Raw genomic sequence first — 16852 nt, forward strand, 5'->3', positions numbered from 1 at the left:
GTTTCACATCAAACTAGGTTCTTGTGAGAGTTGGTAAGTTAACAGTTGCACCTTTCTGTCTAGGGACAGTCTGCACATGCACCCCGAGAACAGTGAGGTTTTACCCTGGTTGTTTTTGTTTTGGTTTGGTTTTTTTTTTTTGTTGTTGTTGGTGGTGGTTTTTTTGATTTTTTTTTTTTTTCATTTTAAAGGCAGTGCGGAGCTTTCTCTGATTTCAGCTGAAGGGTTTGAGCAGATTTGCAGAGAAGTTGGGCTGTTTCTTTCCCCCCGGGCGCAGCAGCAGGAGGCAAATCCCACTGCCACAGCCGAAAATAAGTTTCTGCAAAACAAGCAGTGACTGGAATAATTAATTAAAGAAAAAAAGGGAAAAAAAAGGGGGTTGAGCTCCCTGCCTGTCTTTTGGCTTCTCCTTGAGAAACTTCATCTGCTCCAGCCATGATGTCTTCTACTGCTCCCTGAGCCTTTCTGTGGCAGCCTGGCACCTCACAAAGGTGCCCGTGCCATGTTGGGGTTAGGGCAGATCCCAAACAATGCTCCCAGCCAGGGGTCAGGCTCTCAGTAGAGCCTCTTGGTGGTTGTGCACTCCTCAGGGGCTGAAGGCTTCTCAAAGGTGGGAAATGGAATTAATTCAGAGAGAGTTTCAGGCTTATGTGTCTGCCTGCCTGCTGATCTGTGCTGTGGTCCCAAACAAAACTTTGAGGCTGACATGTGGGGAAAACATCAGCCCTTCAACCCTCAGCTGGAAATGACCCCAGCTGCTTCAAATCCTTCTCCACGTTGTGAAATCAGAGGTGGTGTGGGAGGTGGCTTTGTTCTGATCCTTCCAGTCCGAGCCCTTCTGGGTTCTGTGAACCACAGCCAGACTGCGTGGGCACACAGCAGAGCTCCCAGGGCACTCAGGGTGAGAAGTGACCCCTGCAATCACCCAGTCCAACCCTGGCCAAGGCAGGTGACACAGGAACACGTCCAGGTGGGAGGTACAGTTGTCTCCTTTTGTGCAAATATTCTCATTTCCTGCTGCAATATCCACAGCCACATCCCCAGCTACAAGCTCAAGAGGAGGTGCAGTTGTGGGTAGTGCTAACTGTGTGTAAAGCCAGCTAATGGTCATGATCACAGGGAAGCTCTACCCCAAGGGAATCAGATTAAGTTCTGCCTGCTTCATTGTGTTTGGAGGTTTTTATCACAAACAGCCAGCACTGCTGGGGTACACTCCTCGAGCTTTTATTGCAGCATCAGCCTCACTGCATGATTGAGGCAGCAGAAAGATGGAAAAACCTCACGTACAACCAGCAGCAGCCAAAGTTACCTTTACTATTTCCCACATTTCATCATCTCCTTTTGTCCACAAGACCTGCAAGAAATTTGGTATCTTCATTTTTGAGCTGCTGATTCCTGTCCTAGATCTGAGTAGAGCTGGCCCAAGGATGAAGCCAACATTCTGGTGAATTGGAGGCAGGCAATACAAACCCCCCTCGGGGTTTGCCATGAGCATGGCAGGAGCAGCTGTGCTGTGGACGTTCCTCTCCAAATGGAGGGAAACTCCCAGCCTTATGTCCAGTGTCCAGTTCGGGGGCTCTCAGTTCAGGAAGGACATTGAGGGGCTGCAGCAGGGAAGGGAGCAGAGCTGAGGAGCACCAGGAATGGCTGGAGGAGCTGGGAGGGCTCAGCCTGGAGAGGAGGAGGCTCACAAGGGACCTCCCTGTGCTCTGCAATTGTCTCACAGGAGGCTGCAGCCAGGTGGGGGCTGGGCTCTGCTCCAAGGGTGAGAGGATTTAGTCATAAACTGCGTCCCAGCAGAGTCAGGCTGAACATGAGGAGGAATTCCTTCATAGAAAGGGTGATTAGGCAGTGGAAGTGGTGGAGTCCCCTTGCCTGGAGGCGTTTACATTAACACCGAATGTGGCACACAGGGCTCTGGGCCAGTTGACACGGTGGTGTTCATCGGTCACGGGTTGGACTCGATGATCCCAGGATCTTTTCCAGGCTGATGGATTCTCTGCTTCCCAGCGGCCAGACCCCGCGGCTCGGGGGGTCTGGAGGGGCCTCCCCCACCCTGGGACGGCCGTGGGAACACCCCGCCATACCCCAGCCCTGGGCGGGCTCCCAGCGAGACCTCACACCTCTCCCTGGGCTATTTCCCCTTCTGAACAGGGAAAAGATAACCATAATTAAATAAAAACTCAAAAGGGGGGGTGGAGAGAGAGAAAGAACGAGCAAGACCCCCGTCTCCATGGTAACGACCCCACAGCGCCTCCCGTTGCCATGGCAACGGGCAGGCCTTCCGGCGGCGCCCGGAAGCGGCGGGCGCGCGGGGCAGCAATGGCGGCGCCCTGGGCCCCGCCGGCCGCCGCCGCCCTCACGGTGCTGCTGTCGGTCGGTGCCTCCGCGCCCGGGCTGCTGCGGGGCGTCCCCGCCGCCCGCTCCGCCGCCGCGCTGCGCCCCGCAGCCCTGCACGACGGGGAAGGTGAGCGGAGCCGCCGGCGGGCGCAGCCGCTGCCTCCTTGGCCGCTCTGCCCGCCCCATTCCGCGCCCGCTCCAAACCCCAGCGGAGCCTTGGTGCCCCCTCTCTCTGTCCCTTCCCCAAACCCCAGCGGAGCCTTGGTGCCCCCTCTCTCTGTCCCTTCCCCAAACCCCAGCGGAGCCTTGGTGCCCCCTCTCTCTGTCCCTTCTCCTTGTCCTGCCCTGGAGCCCGTGGTGCCCCCCAACCCCCATTCTGTGCATTTCCTCCAGCCCGTCTCCCAGCCCGCTGCTCTCCCCGTCCCGCTCTCTTTTCGTGTCTCTTTTCGTGTCTCGTCTCTTCCCGCTCTCCCCTGACCTGCCCCGGGCCTGCCGGACACCCACCTCAGTCCCTCCATGTCAGGCTGCTCCCCTGCCCCCTCATCCCTGTCTGTGACAGTCAGCACAGGGGATAACACCACTGGGAGCTTGAGGGATTTGCATTTCTCAGTCCCTGTGGTAATTCCAGAGTGATTTCTATCACAATTTTAATCCCCCGTGCAGTGATTTCCTGTATCAGAGGAATCCAGAGTCCAGGGCTCTGAGCTGATGGGTGGATTCCAGCATCTCCTCTCCTGTCTCCAGGGGTTGCTCTGCCTTGTTTTTTTTCTCACTGGTGTTTTTCTGCCTGTGCAACTGAGGTTGATGGGAGGGAGGTGGAGAAGTCAGTCTCAATCCTTGCTGTGTGCCATGGGGAACACCTGAACAGAGGGCCCAGAGGCACTTCTGAGGTGTGATAACCTCCAGACACTTTTGGTGATGGGAATCAGCCTGCCAGCAATTTAGGAAGTGTTTATCTTTTTGCCAAAATCATCAGTACCGTAACAGTTATTTTTATGTCTCTTGCCTTCTCTTTTAATGAGACTGAAATTTACTACAGATGCTGCTGCTTTTTGCCAGGCAGCTTCCCAGGAAGCAGCAGGAGCCAGCCCATATGTTTGTGGCACCCAAGACAGCACTTGTTCTCGCTCTATCTGGTTATTTATGCCTGGTTTTGAAGGCCTCAGGTCCTCTTCTACACCAGGATAGAAATGAAAGCTATTAATGAATCCTGTGGGCTCACTCTGCCTCTGCTCAGGGCTGTAATTGTGTCCCAGCAGCCCCAGTGGTGTCTGAGGTGCTGCTGTGCTCAGTTCACAGGTTGCTCACCTACATCTTCATCTACGAGGACCTGGCCTCCCTGGCCTGTGGTGCTGTGATCACCTGGTACTTTGCTGGCAGCTTTGAGAAGAACGTGGGCACAGTGAAGCACTGCGTCCTCACCGCCGCCTTCTCCGTGCTCTCTGCCCTCCTCTTCCTCCTCCTCCAGCCCCTGGCCTCCAGGCTGCTGGAAGTGGGGGATGCCAAAGGGTTCCTGCCAGTGGCTTTTGCCATGCTGGGGGTTTCCACCACGCGCTCACGCCTCAGGAGGACTCTGCTCTTTGGCTGCAGAGTTCCTGTGCTGCTGGTGCCGTGGCTGGGGCTCTGCCTGGCCTGCTTTGTCCCCCACTCTTCCCTCCTGGGGAACCTGTGTGGGCTCCTGGTTGGGGAGGCCTGTATCCTTTGTGAGAGGGAAGGCCTGGGCCAGAGAGGGATCCTGGTGGGAAGGAAGGGCTGCACTTCTCCTTGCTGCCTTGCCCTGGACTCCTGCCCTGCCCTGAGCCCTCACTGGCTTTTCTCAAGCTCATCCCATCCCATCCTGCATTTGTGTTTCACCCCACACTGCCCCTGCCTGCCGAGGGCATGGGGCTGAGGAGGGGGATGGTCTCTGAGGCTGGTGCTGGGTAGGGCTGGAGAATTCTCCAGAGAAAGTGGTTTGGGAACAGAGGGGACTCTGTGGCTGTGTCAGAAATGAGTGTGCTGTCCTCAGCTCTCCTTAACAAGCTGGTTTCAGATGGTCTTGGCTACTGTTTCTGCTTGGATTTTCCAGAGTCTGTGGGCTCTAAGCTGGACCGGGTGTTCCCTTTCACTCTGCTGAAGAGGATTCCAGGGCTGAAATACATCCCAGGCTCCTCAGCAGAGAGAAGAGCCTCTGCAAACAGCATGTAAGTACAGGAGTTCTGTGAAACATCTTGTAGGGAATTTTGAGGTGTGACTAGAGGCCTGAGATCACCTCTGAAAGCTGTGTTGTGCCTCTCCTGTTCACATCGTGGGTGCCATGGGGAGCAGAGCCACGCACTGATGTTGCACTGGGGACATTAGTGTGGCTAATGAATCCCCACCCATTAACTGAACCAGGTTTTTAGTGAGATGGAGGTTACAGAGCTCTCCTTTGCTGCATGTGCACATGGGAATACTGCAGCTCTGGCTGACAGGAAGGCTGAGTTGTGTAACTTCCCCAGCTTCAGGCAGCTGTTCCTGGCTCTGTGGCTCCCTGGGCCATGATCCTTATCTTTATTTGCCCCACCTTTCCTGCCAGGAATGCTGTGAAGTGAGTTGTGTCCAAACCTACTTAGGACCAGAGCATTGTAAATTAAGGATGGCACTTACAAAGTTCAGTGCAGATCTTTTGGTGTCTTTTAACCTTTCAGCAGCTTTTCAGTGTCAAGGCAGTGTTGCTTTACAGAAAAGAAACCTTGGGGCCCACAGCTGATGTGCAGGAAAGGTTTTAAGTTTAACACAAACCATGAGAATTCACTTGTACTCTAAAAAGCTTCAAAATGGAGGTCAAATATTTACTTATTCTAAGGTGTCCTTTCAGTTTCACAGAGGAAAAATAGCTTTCTATTCAGGGTTACATTCTGTGTATTGTTTAAGCCATCAGCTTGCTGTAAAGTTTTATTTGAAGTGGAAGCATTCCCAGGTGTTTGCACTGCCCTCACCCATGGGAAGCCATAAAAGCAACTCTTGTCTCAGCAGGAGTGTCCATCAGGACACTCAAAACCTGTGAGTGCTTGCAGGGGAGGCCAGGCAGACCCAGAATTTGTGTTTTCCCTCCCTCCCTCCTGTGCAAGAGCAGCTTTTGGGAGCAGAGGGAGGCTGGCTCCGTGCTGAGCCTGTGTCAGCAGCAGTCCCATCCTGCTGTGCACAGCACTCAGTGCCTCAGCCTGCCTCCTTGGGTGAGGTGACACACACAGTTGTGACACAAAGCTATTTACATGAACATTTGACTATCAAGCAGGGCGTGGGAAGGTGTTTCTAGGATGCTTCCACTGCTGCAGCTGAATTTGCATGTCTGTGTCTTAGATACAACTTCTGTAAGCGCTTCTGGAGTTTAATTTTTATTATTTTGATGCTTATTTCCAAGCAATAGCTCTTAATAGTTTGGGATTTGTTTTAATTTTAAATTTTCATAAGGTTCAGGCATTAAAAAGCTGCAAATCAGGAGATATTTCTTTGAAGTCCAGGCCTTGGCATCATGTTTGTGTCCACAAATTTAAAAAAAAAATTCAAACTCAAACCCACATCTCAAATAATTAAGAAGAAATCTCCAAGCCTGAAAATCCCAGCATGAGCCAGTCTCCTCTCCTTGCTGGGAACTTGGCACTCATGGCTTCATGAATATTGCCTGGATTCTCAGCTCCCATCCTCATGTGCGTGGGCTGAGCAGCACTCCTGACGTGCCAGAGGCTGAGGCTTCCAGGCAGATTGCCTCTCTCCTGATAGGTTTTGGCAGGATGAGTCATGCCTTCTGCTGGCAAAACTTCCTAGCCCTTGCTTCTGAATGATTAATTTTATTTCTAACTCTCTCTTTTATTTCTAACTCTTTCCTCCTTCCTTTTTTTTCCCTTTGCTCTGTACTCTGGGCTCTTCCTCGCACCAAAGGCTTTTGTGTTTTCTTGATAAATAACAAGGCAGCTGTAACTTCTCCTGATTAATGACTGTGCAGATGTGTCACTCTCAGGGCAGGGAGGATGTGCACAGGGATCTCAAAGCATGTTGAAATTTGGCTTTGTGTACTCCTTGCACAAAGAGTCTGGGGCCAAGAGCCACGCTCGTTCAGTGGGTGTGGAGTGAGAGTGGGAACAGCTGTCCTGGGAGGCCACTAAAGCCATTTTTTACTCAAGTGCTGCTTATAATAAGAGCTTCTGTGGTAGTGAATCCCTCTGATGGATTGCAGTGATGACCTCTCTGAGCGCTGGTCAGGAGGAAATCTGCCCCCAGGGCATTTCCAGCGCTAATTAGGCAATGTCAGTTCTGAGCACAGTGTAACCCTCTGTTTTCTCCCTGCCCAGGATTAAGGCTGTGCCTGGCACTTACCCCACCCAGAGCCACCACTGCCCTTCCCCTCCGGCTCCTCCTGCTGGCCCCGGGGCTCAGAGCCAGGGCTTTCATCACAGCCACGCTCACCAGGGACACCCGGCACCTCAGCAGGGCCCTGCTGCAGGACACAGCCTCAGCTCTTCCCTCTGCCAGGCCAGAGGTGCCTTTGGAGAGCGCCCTGGGCAGGCCCAGGCTGGAGCCTCACCAGGACAGTGCTGCCAGCTGGGCAGATTGTCTGTGCCACAGCGTGTGTGCCCGCCTCAGGCACAGCCACCCACAGCCACGGGCCTTCTGGCTGCTGCTCAGCAAGCTCCAGGGTGTCCAGCAGCCCCAGTGACCCCTGCTGCAGCTGAATTTACCAGAGTCCAGGTGTACTGATCCTCCAGAGAGCAGCAGGGCTCACACGGGGCAGGGCTGCTGTGTGAGCTTGCAGTGCATTGCTGGATCTGTGCTGTGCCTGGGTGAGTGTTGGTACCTCCAGTGAAGGCCATTCCCCTGCTCCCTGGCACAGTCTACTTGAATTATATTTCCTTCATAATTTTTTATTAACCTTTTGATGTGGCTGGAGGATGGGAACTGTATCACCTCTGTGAACTTCTCATCCTTTTTCTTCTTTGCTGCATTTAGCAGCTGCCTTTTGCCACAAGTCCACTGGAGTTCCAGTGCAGCAGCTCCCCAGGCCAAGGCAGGAACCTCAGTGGCAAAACACTGAGCAGATCTGGGGTTTAGCTAAGCTGCAGCAATAAGCACTTCCCATTTACATTCCTGTCTTTTTTTACAGGTGTGATGTAGCTAGAGCCCAAAAGAGTGGGAATCATATGAGCCTTAGTTTGTAACTTAAAATTAAATGGAGGAGGACAATGTCTGTTGTACTGGTGACTTGTCCACTTGAGAGAGTGCTTTGAAGGGGGCTTGTTACACCAGCCTGGGGCAAGAGGATAGAATACAGAGTGCCTTCTGCTCCAAAACACAGCTCTAGATGCTGAAGGTCCTATGCCTGCATCCATGGATTGCCTTCATTTTTTGAGAGCATTGCACCAGCTCAGCCTGTAGCACCAGCACCTGGCAACCTCAGATGCCTGTGAAGTAGTGAGGGACTTTTCAGTAAGGGATTTTGGCCCTTTGTGGAGCAAATATTTATAAATCCAAGGAGCTGGGAGGGACCTTAACAATGGGTTAGAAGAATTAAGTGGAATGTAGCAGTGCTGTTGGGGGTGTTCACACTGCTCAGCTTTAGAAATCTCACCCACCAATATTAGCACAATCTCTTTTTTCAGAGCTGTGGGCAGGTGTGTGGGAGAGGGGAGTTTTCAGCCAGGGATTTACAATAGGATTCACTGTTTGGTGCCTGAGGCTGTAATGAAGGAGTTTGTCCAGTTGCTGGGATTTGAGCTTTATTCCCAGTTATGTAGCCCACTGTACAGTGCCCAGGAGGAATCTGCTGTCTCTGTGTCTGTAAATCAGCCAGGATCTCAACAATTGCCCTTGACTCTACTGGGAGTTTTGCTGTGCTCCATGAAAAAGTGCTCCAATAAGCACAAAGTGCCATTCCTGCTCCTGGAGGTGTCCTTGCAGTGCCTCACCCATCCCCAGAAGCTCAACAGCCTCGGGGCTCCTCCCTGCTCTCCGTGAGCCTGGCCAGAGGCAGCTCTGGCACATTCCAAACCACATCCCTGCCTCTTCCAATTTTCCATATCAGGGTGTGAACAAGCCCTGTGTTGTCATCCAGCTGCTTTACTTCTCCAGCAGCCCCTCTGGAATGACTGCCATGGTCCCATGTGGGATGCAGGGGCTTCCTTCTGGAGCTGACCAAAGGCAGTGCTGAGGACTTGCACCTCACAGTAAGACATGAGTAAGATGCTCTTCTTGTGAGGGTGAGCACCCCAGGCAGGGCTTTCAGCAGGAGGATGCAGCAACTTGGGAACCAACTTGGATTTGGGGGACAGCTCTGTTTATACCCGATCATTTCCTCTGTGGGATCACAAAAATATTTAATTTAATGATCCTGTTTTTCCTGCTGACAGCAATTGCATTTTTATACTTTTAGTGTGGATCAAGAGCAGGATAAGGAGCTTGTTTGGAATTCAAAAGCATGTTTTTAATACCAGGAAAGAAATGCTAGAGATAACATTGAAATGTTGACACTCCACTCCTGTTAGTGCCTTGATTTTCCCTCCTTGTGAAATCCTTGCCTGTAAACTTGGGAATTTTACCACTGATTTTTTCCAGAAGGGTGATGAGGATCAATAGCAATCACAAATGTTGTGTGTCTCCAAACTGTAAACTTGAAATAGAATCTGAAAGACAGACTGGTTTTCTGTGGGTCTGTTTATGAGTGGGGAGCTGGAGCGTGCCCCTCCGGGGGATGGGTGGGGTGGGATCTGTGGGATTGGTTCTGTGGATGGGATCAGTGGGGTGGGATTGGTGGGATCAGTGAGGTGGATTCTGTGGGGTGGGATCCCTGGGGTGGGATCAGTGGTATGGGATCAGGGGGATCCCTGGGGTGGGATCCGTGGGATGGGATCAGTGGATCCCTGGGGTGGGATCAGTGGATCCCTGGTGTGGGATCAGTGGATCCCTGGGGTGGGATCGGTGGGATCCCTGGGGCAAGAGCAGTGGGATGGGATCAGTGGGATGGGATCAGTGGATCCCTGGGGTGGGATCAGGGGGATCCCTGGGATGGGATCAGGGGGATGGGATCAGTGGATCCCTGGGATGGGATCAGTGGGGTGGGATCAGTGGATCCCTGGGGCGGTATCAGTGGGATCAGTGGGATGGGATCAGTGGGATCCCTGGGATGGGATCAGTGGGGCAGGAGCAGTGGGATCCCTGGGGCGGGATCCCTGGGGCGGGATCCCTGGGGCGGGATCAGTGGATCCCTGGGGCGGGATCAGTGGATCCCTGGGGTGGGATCAGGGGGATCCCTGGGGCAGGAGCAGGGGGATGGGATCAGTGGGATCAGTGGGGTGGGATCAGTGGATCCCTGGGGCAGGATGGGCACAGCTGTGTCAGGCCGGTGGCTTTGGCCGCGCGCTGAGGACGAGCGCTGGGGACACGCGGTACTGCAGGCTGGGAAACGCTGGGATCCGCTGCTTGTTCCTTGTCCATCGGTCGCTCTCCCGCAGAGCTGTCAGAGGGATGGGTGTTTCCAGGAGCACTTTCCTGGCTTTACTTCCAGGAAGGCACCGCGGGAACAGCCCCAGTCCCAGCCACGACCCTTTCTGTGCTGGGACAAGACAACTGCCACAGCCTCCCAGGTGAGCCCTGAGGACCGCACTGAGCACAAAAACCTGGGCTGGATTTTTTTTCTTTCTGCTGCCAGATCTTTTGGGAGCTTCTCGGTGGCCATGGCAGATCACTTGGTCTCTGATTCTACAGCTTCCACCGTGTCCCCAGCAGTGTTCTGAGTCCAGCTGCACCTCCTGGTCTTGTGCAATGTGTCAGACCTGTCTTCAGTGTCCTTCAGATGGATGTTTGTGGAGATTTCTTTTCTGTTCCCTGCTTTTCTGAGGGCATCCATTCCGCAGTGAGAGGCTCTTGGAGAGTGGGGTCCAACAAGTGCCAGTTCCTCAGGGCTGGGGGGGAATTCAGAACTCATCACCCAGAGAAGTGAAGTTGCTGAGAGGGAGGAAACAGGTTGGGATGAGAATTTACAAACGTGTCTAAGGCTGAGAAGGGATTTACATTTGGAAGAGAGGGAGGTAAAAGTCATCAGCTCACTGGGCTTTGGCATCTGTCTAAGCTCAAGTAATGTTACTCATCACACATTGCAGTACCCACTCATTTCCTTGGTGGGGAGACAGAGAATTGAAGTTCCTAAAGCAGGAAAAAAAATAAAATAAAAAAAATAAAAAAAAAAATCAATAACCTCCCAGTTCAGGCTGGGATGGCTGCCCCTGGGGTGACTGCCCTGGGAACGTGCTGTCCCTGGGGGTTTGTTATTCTGTGCCTCTGGCTCATTCCTAGTAAAACTGCCACTTCATTCCGTGCCAGGATTGTGTTTGTCCACAGGGTGTGCAGAGAGTCCAGAAAGCCCCTTGGGCTGCCCCCGTGTCCTCAGAGGGTCACTGCAGGGTGACAGTCTGGGGACAGTGCTGGGAGCAGAGCCCGCTGCTCCCTGTCCTTGGAGTAGCTGCCCTGCCATGGGAAGGATGCTCTGGAAGTCCAAGTCCATCCCCTCTGCATGGTGCAAGGGAAGAGGAGTCAGGGATACTGAGGAAGGCAGCACTGGCTTGGCCTCCATTGCTGCCCCGTGCAGGACTGAGAGGGGACCCGCCAAGTGGGGAGGCTGGCAGGGACACTGATGCTGGAAGAGAAGAGGTTTGTGTTTCTTTGCTTGCCTGGCATTAACTTTTGGCCAAGCACACCCTTGCAGACACCCTGACCGAGGGCCAGGCTCCCTGTGCCAGGGCCAGGACACTGCCAAACACCACCTCCATGGCTGCCCCGTGGTGTCCCCTGTTGTTTGCTGGCACTGTGAGGGCTCTGTGGCCAAAAGTTCAGCCTCCAACTGTGCTGGGAACAGAGGAGAGCTGGAGAGGTGGGAGAAATAGAGAGACAAAGCCCTGACCAAAGAGGTGTCTGTGGGCTGCAGGACTCTGCTGCCTGCCCCGGGGGGGTTTGGGCTGGGTGTGATGAGCCCCCAGCCCCTTCCCTGTGGGGACAGGAGGGGACAGGCTGTGCCGTAATGCAAGTCCAGGCACCTGGTGGGATGAGCCCAGCCGTGGACCTGCTCAGTCCTGCCATCCCCTCAGGGCCACTGGGATCTTTAAGGTGTCCACTCACCCCACGGGGCATGGTCACAGACCAGGGAGCTCCCACGGGCTCAGTCCCAAAGCTGATGTCAGTGGCACCAGTGCTCGGGTGACCTGCCAGCCCTCGACCCTCTGCTCAGCTGCTGTCAGGAAACAGGCTGTCCCTGCAGTTCCTGGGGTCCGTGCCCCCTCCTCACACCTCTTCAGTGCCTGCCAGGCCCAGCTCGAACTTTGCACCTTCCCCAGGTCTTTTATTGACTCTGGAGCGAGCGTCAACACAGCGCTGGCGTCAGGATGGTGACTTTGGATGTGCCAGTGCCAGCAAAGGGAGGGGACCCAGCCCGGGGTGACCCCCCACAGCTGTGGGGCTGCTCATGGGGTCAGGGCAAGCTGTGCCTCTGGCTTTGGCCAGCCTGGAAACAGCAGGGCTGTAACCCAGCTTCCCTCCCCAAAAAGCCAGCAGGGAGGAGAGCAGCAGCCCCTGCAGGAGCCGAGGTCTGGGTTGTGAAATGTCCCACTGGGACTGCTGGGGATGTTCCAGAGCTGCTTGAGCAACTTCCTGGTGTGGCAGCGAGCAAAAGACCACCCCAAAACACCCGAATCAGCTGGGCTGTGGTTAAATCAGGAGCACGGGCTCGCCCCGGGTGAAGCAACCCCTGGCTGCCACGGAGGATGGCAGTGACTGGGTGCCAGCCTCCACTGCAGGGTGCCCTTGTCCCCCACGGGGCAATGACTGGGGGGAACTGGGGCTCCCACACCGTGGGCACCCAGGAGTGCCCACAGACAGGGTCCTGGCTCAGCCCAGAGTTAGTGTCCAACACTGACCTCAGCACACTGGCCCCAGTTCATGGCCCCAGTTCATGGCCCCAGACACGACTCCACAGTGCCCCAAGCCCTGCTCCCACTGTCACCCCAACTCTGACCCTGCCGTGACCCCAATGCTCGCCCCCACAGTCACCCCCGAACTACAATGTTCACCCCAGCCTGCCTCCCCTCTTGAGCCTCCCCCAGACCGAGCCCTGCCTGCACCCACTGTGGCTCTGGGCCCTGTTCTGCACCCTGACCCCACCCGTGACCACCGCGACCCTGACCGACCCCTGACCCACCCGTGACCACTGCATGCCCCAATCCTCACCGACCCCCGACCCACCCGTGACCACCCCAACCCTGAACCCACCTGTGACCACCCCAATCCTCACTGACCCCTGACCCCACCCGTGACCGCCCCAGTCCTCACCGCCCCCTCACGCCGCCTTGCCCCGCCCCTCCCGCCGCTCCTGTCCCTTTAAGACCCCCGTCCTAGGGCTGTACCATGCGCCGCCGCAGAGGGGTGATCTCCACAAACAGGCGCGCTCGCCGCCTATTGGCGGGCGGCGAGGGCGGAGCGTGTTCCCCCGCGCTTGTGCGCGGGTGGTGCGGTCCGCTGTACGTGCCGGCCGCGCCGGGGCCGCGGGCGCCGCCAGCGCCAGACGGGCCGGAGCGGCGGTGGGTGCGGGGAGCCGCGGGAGCGCGGGCTTGCGGCTGAGGGGGGCGCGGGACCGGGGGCCTCTGGGGCTGAGCGGGGGCTGAGCGCCGCCGCCGGGGCCCTCTGTGCTGGGGAGGGGCGGTCCGGTATCCCCCGGTGCGGTTGGCGTGGGGGCTCCTTCTGTGTCGGGGGGACTGGCGGCGTGCCTGGGGTGCCCTGCGCGGGGAGTGAGTGGCACCGCTGTGTGGCGGGGGGATGGATGTGAATGGATCTCTTCTGTGGGACTGGGATGAGCAGAGCCCCCTGTTCCCTGAGGTGTGGTGTGAGTGGGCATCCTGTTAGTGGGGTTACTGAGGCGTTTAAAGATCCTTCTTGCTGGGGGGTCGGGGAGGGCTGGGTGACCCCTCTAATCGGGGCAGTGTGCTGTGGCTGTCCCTCTCTTATTTTGGGGACCGGGATGGCCAGAGTTCCTGTTACCTGGAGAGTCTGATGTGACTAGTCCTCTGTTACCTGTTGGAATTGATTGACCAGAGCCCCTCTTATTTGGGAATATCTGGTGATGCTGAGCTCCTGTTATTGAGGAGACTGGTGTGCCCTGTGTGGAGGGCTGGCATGTGCAAACCCCCTGTTCTTGGGGGGGGACCGGGATGGCCAGAGCTCCTGTTACCTGGAGAGTCTGGTGTGACTGGTTACCTGTTGGAATTGGGATGACCAGAGCCCCTCTTATTTGGGACCATCTGGTGGTGCTGAGCCCCTGTTACTGGGGAGACTGGTGTGACCCGTGTGCCCTGTTGGAGGGCTGGCATGTGCAAACCCCCTGTTTTTTGGGGGGGACCGTGATGGCCAGAGCTCCCTGTTATCTGGACAGTCTGACTGACTGCTCCCCTGTTACCTGTTGGAATTGGGATGACCTGTCTTATTTGGGACCATCTGGTGGTGCTGAGCCCCTGTTACTGAGGAGACTGGCGGGACTGGCGTGCCCTGTGTGGAGGGCTGGCATGTGCAGACCCCTGTTCCTGCGGGTGCCCCACCACGCCTGTCACCCCGGGACACCCCAGCCCCCCTGGCAGGGTGGGCAGCCTGATGCCTGCCCTGCCTTGCTTCCACAGCACCGAAGGGTTGCTCAGCCTTGCCCCATCCCCGGCTGTTGTTGGTTAAAAGCCTTTAACGAGCTTAATTTTCTGGCACTTCCCTGGAGAACGTTATTCCCAGCGTTTAATTGATACCTTTGCTGCAGGCTGGGCTGTTCCGCTGTTGCTCCATCTATTTCACTTTATAAACTGCTGGGGTGTGGGAAGCCTGTTTGATCCTGGCTTTTCCTGGTGCAGTTTGTTAGAAGAGTGAAATTACTCACCATGGGAGTGTGTTTGTCAAAGGAAATAATGGGAATCCCCTGGTTTTGGGAATATTGAGGCTGGAGGGGGTGAAGGTACCTGGCTGATGGTGTTGGGAGTTAGTCATCAGCGTGGAATTGGTTCCTGGGGAGTTGTCTTAGATGCAGGAGTAAGCAGTGCTGGTGCAGCTTGGAGTGTGCTTTGTTCTTTAGGGTTAGCTTTTGGCGTGTGAAAAGAAATGGGAATGCTTAGTGGAGTGTGTACAGAGAACAGGGATCACTGAGGCTCTCTGATGTCAGTCTGGAAAAGTGAAATGGGTTTGTGTTTTTACAGCTCTTTTTAAAAAGTAGAAACATATATCTGGCTGAGAAGCTGGAAAAGTGCAAGGAAGAAGTCGTGTCTGTGTTTCTGAGTTGTGGAAGTGAATCAGTGATAGCGTTGGTGGGGACATCCCCTCCACAACAGAGCTCTACACTTTGTGTGGGCTGTCAGGAGGAGCTCTGGAGTTTCATAATTTTTTTTTTTGCTTAGTGGGGTGCAGTGGTGTACACATCCCTTTTGCTAGATGGAAGGGAATGGGCTTTCTTCCAATATTTCTGTAATTCTCTGAGAAATCCTGAGGAGCTGTTGCACACACTCAGAGCATCTCTCTGATTAATCTGCTGCAAATGAGGAAATCAGTGTTTTGTCTGGGAGGGCTGCTGCGCCAGACCCTTCCTGGAAAATCCAGCATTGTCTCAGTACAAGTTTTTCTCGGGCTGGTTGACAGCACTGAGGCAGGGTGTGCATGGCATGGAGTGTGTTTTGGTTTTGCACATGGGTGTGATGGTGCACAAGAACTGTATTTGCAGAACACTGAGCAGGGAGGATGCAGAGCTGCAGGAAGAAACACCAGTTGAGTGTTTTCTTTTAATCTTTGAGTGTGAAAGGCTTGAACAGTGGGCAGGAAGGAGGGTGTAGTGTCATAAATCTGGCTTAATCCCCTCTTAATTAGTCCTGCTCTAATTGTGACAGAGAAGAACCTCTCGCTTGTCATCACTTTGCAGTTGCCTCCTGTTCAGTCAGTAATTTCTGGGTTTGTGCCTCCTGGAAAGCCAAGTGCCTTCTGCAACTTTCCTTTTGTTTCTTGCAGAGCAGCTGGAGGAGCTCAGCAGGGCCATACAACCAAAACTCTTTGAACTGTCTCAAGGGAGGCTTTCCCTGCTGCTCACCACCCTCCGTGCTGGAGCTCACAGGCCCCACCAGCTCTTGTTTGCAGACCCATAGGTGCAAGGTAACCCCTCTCTGTTGAGTGTCACAGGTTGTGGAGCATCTCTGGGTGCAGTTGGTTTGGGGAGGGTGGCTGGGAGTGGTGGTTTCTTTACCTGCAGCAAAAGCAAAGTGTGGAACTGTCTGACTGAAATCCCGTTTGGTCTTTGCTCTCTCCTTTGCCTGTTGGGATACAACAAAGTTTGTGTTTGCTCAGTTCTGAAGGACTGGGGAAAAAGCTTCCCTGCTCAGGTTTGTGCTCCTGGTATAAAAGAAAAGCACCTGCAGTTACCTCTGTGGCCACTGAACTTTGTTCTGTTTCCTGACGTCCACTCTGCTGCCTCAAAAAACACAGTTCTTAGAACTTGCATAATAAATAATGATCACATTCTTTCCCAATGTGATCGTTTGATCCCAGTGATGAGATTACTTTGTGCACGCTGCTGTGGAGAGTGAATCACCAGCCCTGCAGTGACAGGTGCACCTCTGCCAAGATTGCTTTTTTATAGGCTTGAAAATTTCATAGGTCAGAACAAATAATAATTGCAGGCTGCTCATAATCTCTTGTTGTTTGTCCCCAAGTAAACATTTCAAGTTAATTGCGTGTTGCTATCACCCATGGAATCCAGACAGAGAGATCAGAAGCCGTGTCTGGTGGCTTCTGGAGGGCCACAAGTCCAAAGAGTGGCTGAGTTTGACCCAGGGTGGCAGATTATTGTAGTATTTCTGCTTAGTAATCAGCCACGTCCGTGCCTCCTGTCACTTCTTTGCAAGGAACAGAGGTATTGATTTATTTACCTTATTTTCTTGCTGTGTGGAGTAGGATATGGTGAGGTTTGGAGTTTGAGATGGGGTTGGATTTTTCTCCTTGGTAAAACCTGGCTCTGGCAGTGCAAGGGAAGTCTGCTGGGAAGGTTTAACAACCAGCCTGGGGAGTTGGTAGTTTTGTGGTGCTGGATCTTGCTGTGTGCTTGTGAAACACATCAATTGACTCTCTTTCACGGGTCATTGCTGCATCTCCTCTCTAACTCCAAGCTTTGGAGGAGCAAGTTGATAAAATGCCTGCAAGGATTGTGCAAGTCCTGGTTGTGTAACAGGACTCAATGCATAACTGCTGGAGGTAAGAGGAGCAGCTCTTGTTACAGAGGAACAAAAAACCCCGTGTCAAGTATCTTCTCTTTGTGTTGATTCTGCTGGGGCTTTGGAGAGCTGTGGTTTTTGCAGCTTGGCACCGGCCTTTCATCCTGTGACCCCTGAGTTCTCTGATGCCTTGTGGCCTGTGTCATGTTTTGGGTATGGAATTGATGTTCTGGGGTCTGCTGTGGCTGTGTGTGATTGCAAGGGGCTGGGCTGGGAAGTGGTCTGTGTTT

The 16852-nt window shown here is 54.2% G+C and overlaps 2 protein-coding genes and 1 long non-coding RNA gene across 7 annotated transcripts in view; 2 read left to right on the top strand and 1 right to left on the bottom strand.

Annotated features, from left to right (window-relative positions):
* Positions 1-207: 207 nt before the first annotated feature.
* RHBDD2 (rhomboid domain containing 2) lies at positions 208-8988 on the top strand. Of its 2 annotated transcripts, none has more exons than XM_064394443.1 (4): positions 208-977; positions 3633-4034; positions 4373-4523; positions 6654-8988. In XM_064394443.1, the coding sequence occupies exons 1-4, from the start codon at positions 707-709 to the stop codon at positions 7057-7059; spliced, it is 1230 nt and encodes a 409-aa protein (XP_064250513.1). In that variant the 5' UTR covers positions 208-706; the 3' UTR covers positions 7060-8988. The 2 variants fall into 2 exon arrangements, with proteins under 2 accessions (XP_064250513.1, XP_064250514.1); XM_064394444.1 differs by lacking the exon at positions 208-977 and adding an exon at positions 2296-2467.
* On the bottom strand, positions 7714-12732 carry LOC135283539 (uncharacterized). Of its 3 annotated transcripts, XR_010349258.1 has the most exons (3): positions 12673-12732; positions 10402-10497; positions 7714-10299 (listed from the first exon to the last, which is right to left on the bottom strand). It is a non-coding gene; the product is annotated as an uncharacterized LOC135283539 (long non-coding RNA). The 3 variants fall into 3 exon arrangements; XR_010349256.1 differs by having other exon boundaries at positions 7714-10497; XR_010349257.1 differs by lacking the exon at positions 12673-12732 and adding an exon at positions 12613-12641 and having other exon boundaries at positions 7714-10497.
* Positions 12733-12805: 73 nt separating this feature from the next.
* Positions 12806-16852, top strand: part of LOC135283527 (NADPH--cytochrome P450 reductase) — a 28859-nt gene continuing 24812 nt past the window's right edge. Inside the window, exons 1-2 of one of the 2 annotated variants that reach the window (XM_064394429.1) lie at positions 12806-12920; positions 15372-15507. The gene's annotated coding sequence lies outside the window, so the exon portion shown is untranslated. Of the gene's footprint in view, positions 12921-15366; positions 15508-16852 lie in introns of both variants that reach the window. The other variant, XM_064394430.1, reaches the window with a different exon arrangement.

The sequence above is a fragment of the Passer domesticus genome, chromosome 19 (assembly GCF_036417665.1).
Source record: "Passer domesticus isolate bPasDom1 chromosome 19, bPasDom1.hap1, whole genome shotgun sequence".
Taxonomy (NCBI): domain Eukaryota; kingdom Metazoa; phylum Chordata; class Aves; order Passeriformes; family Passeridae; genus Passer; species Passer domesticus.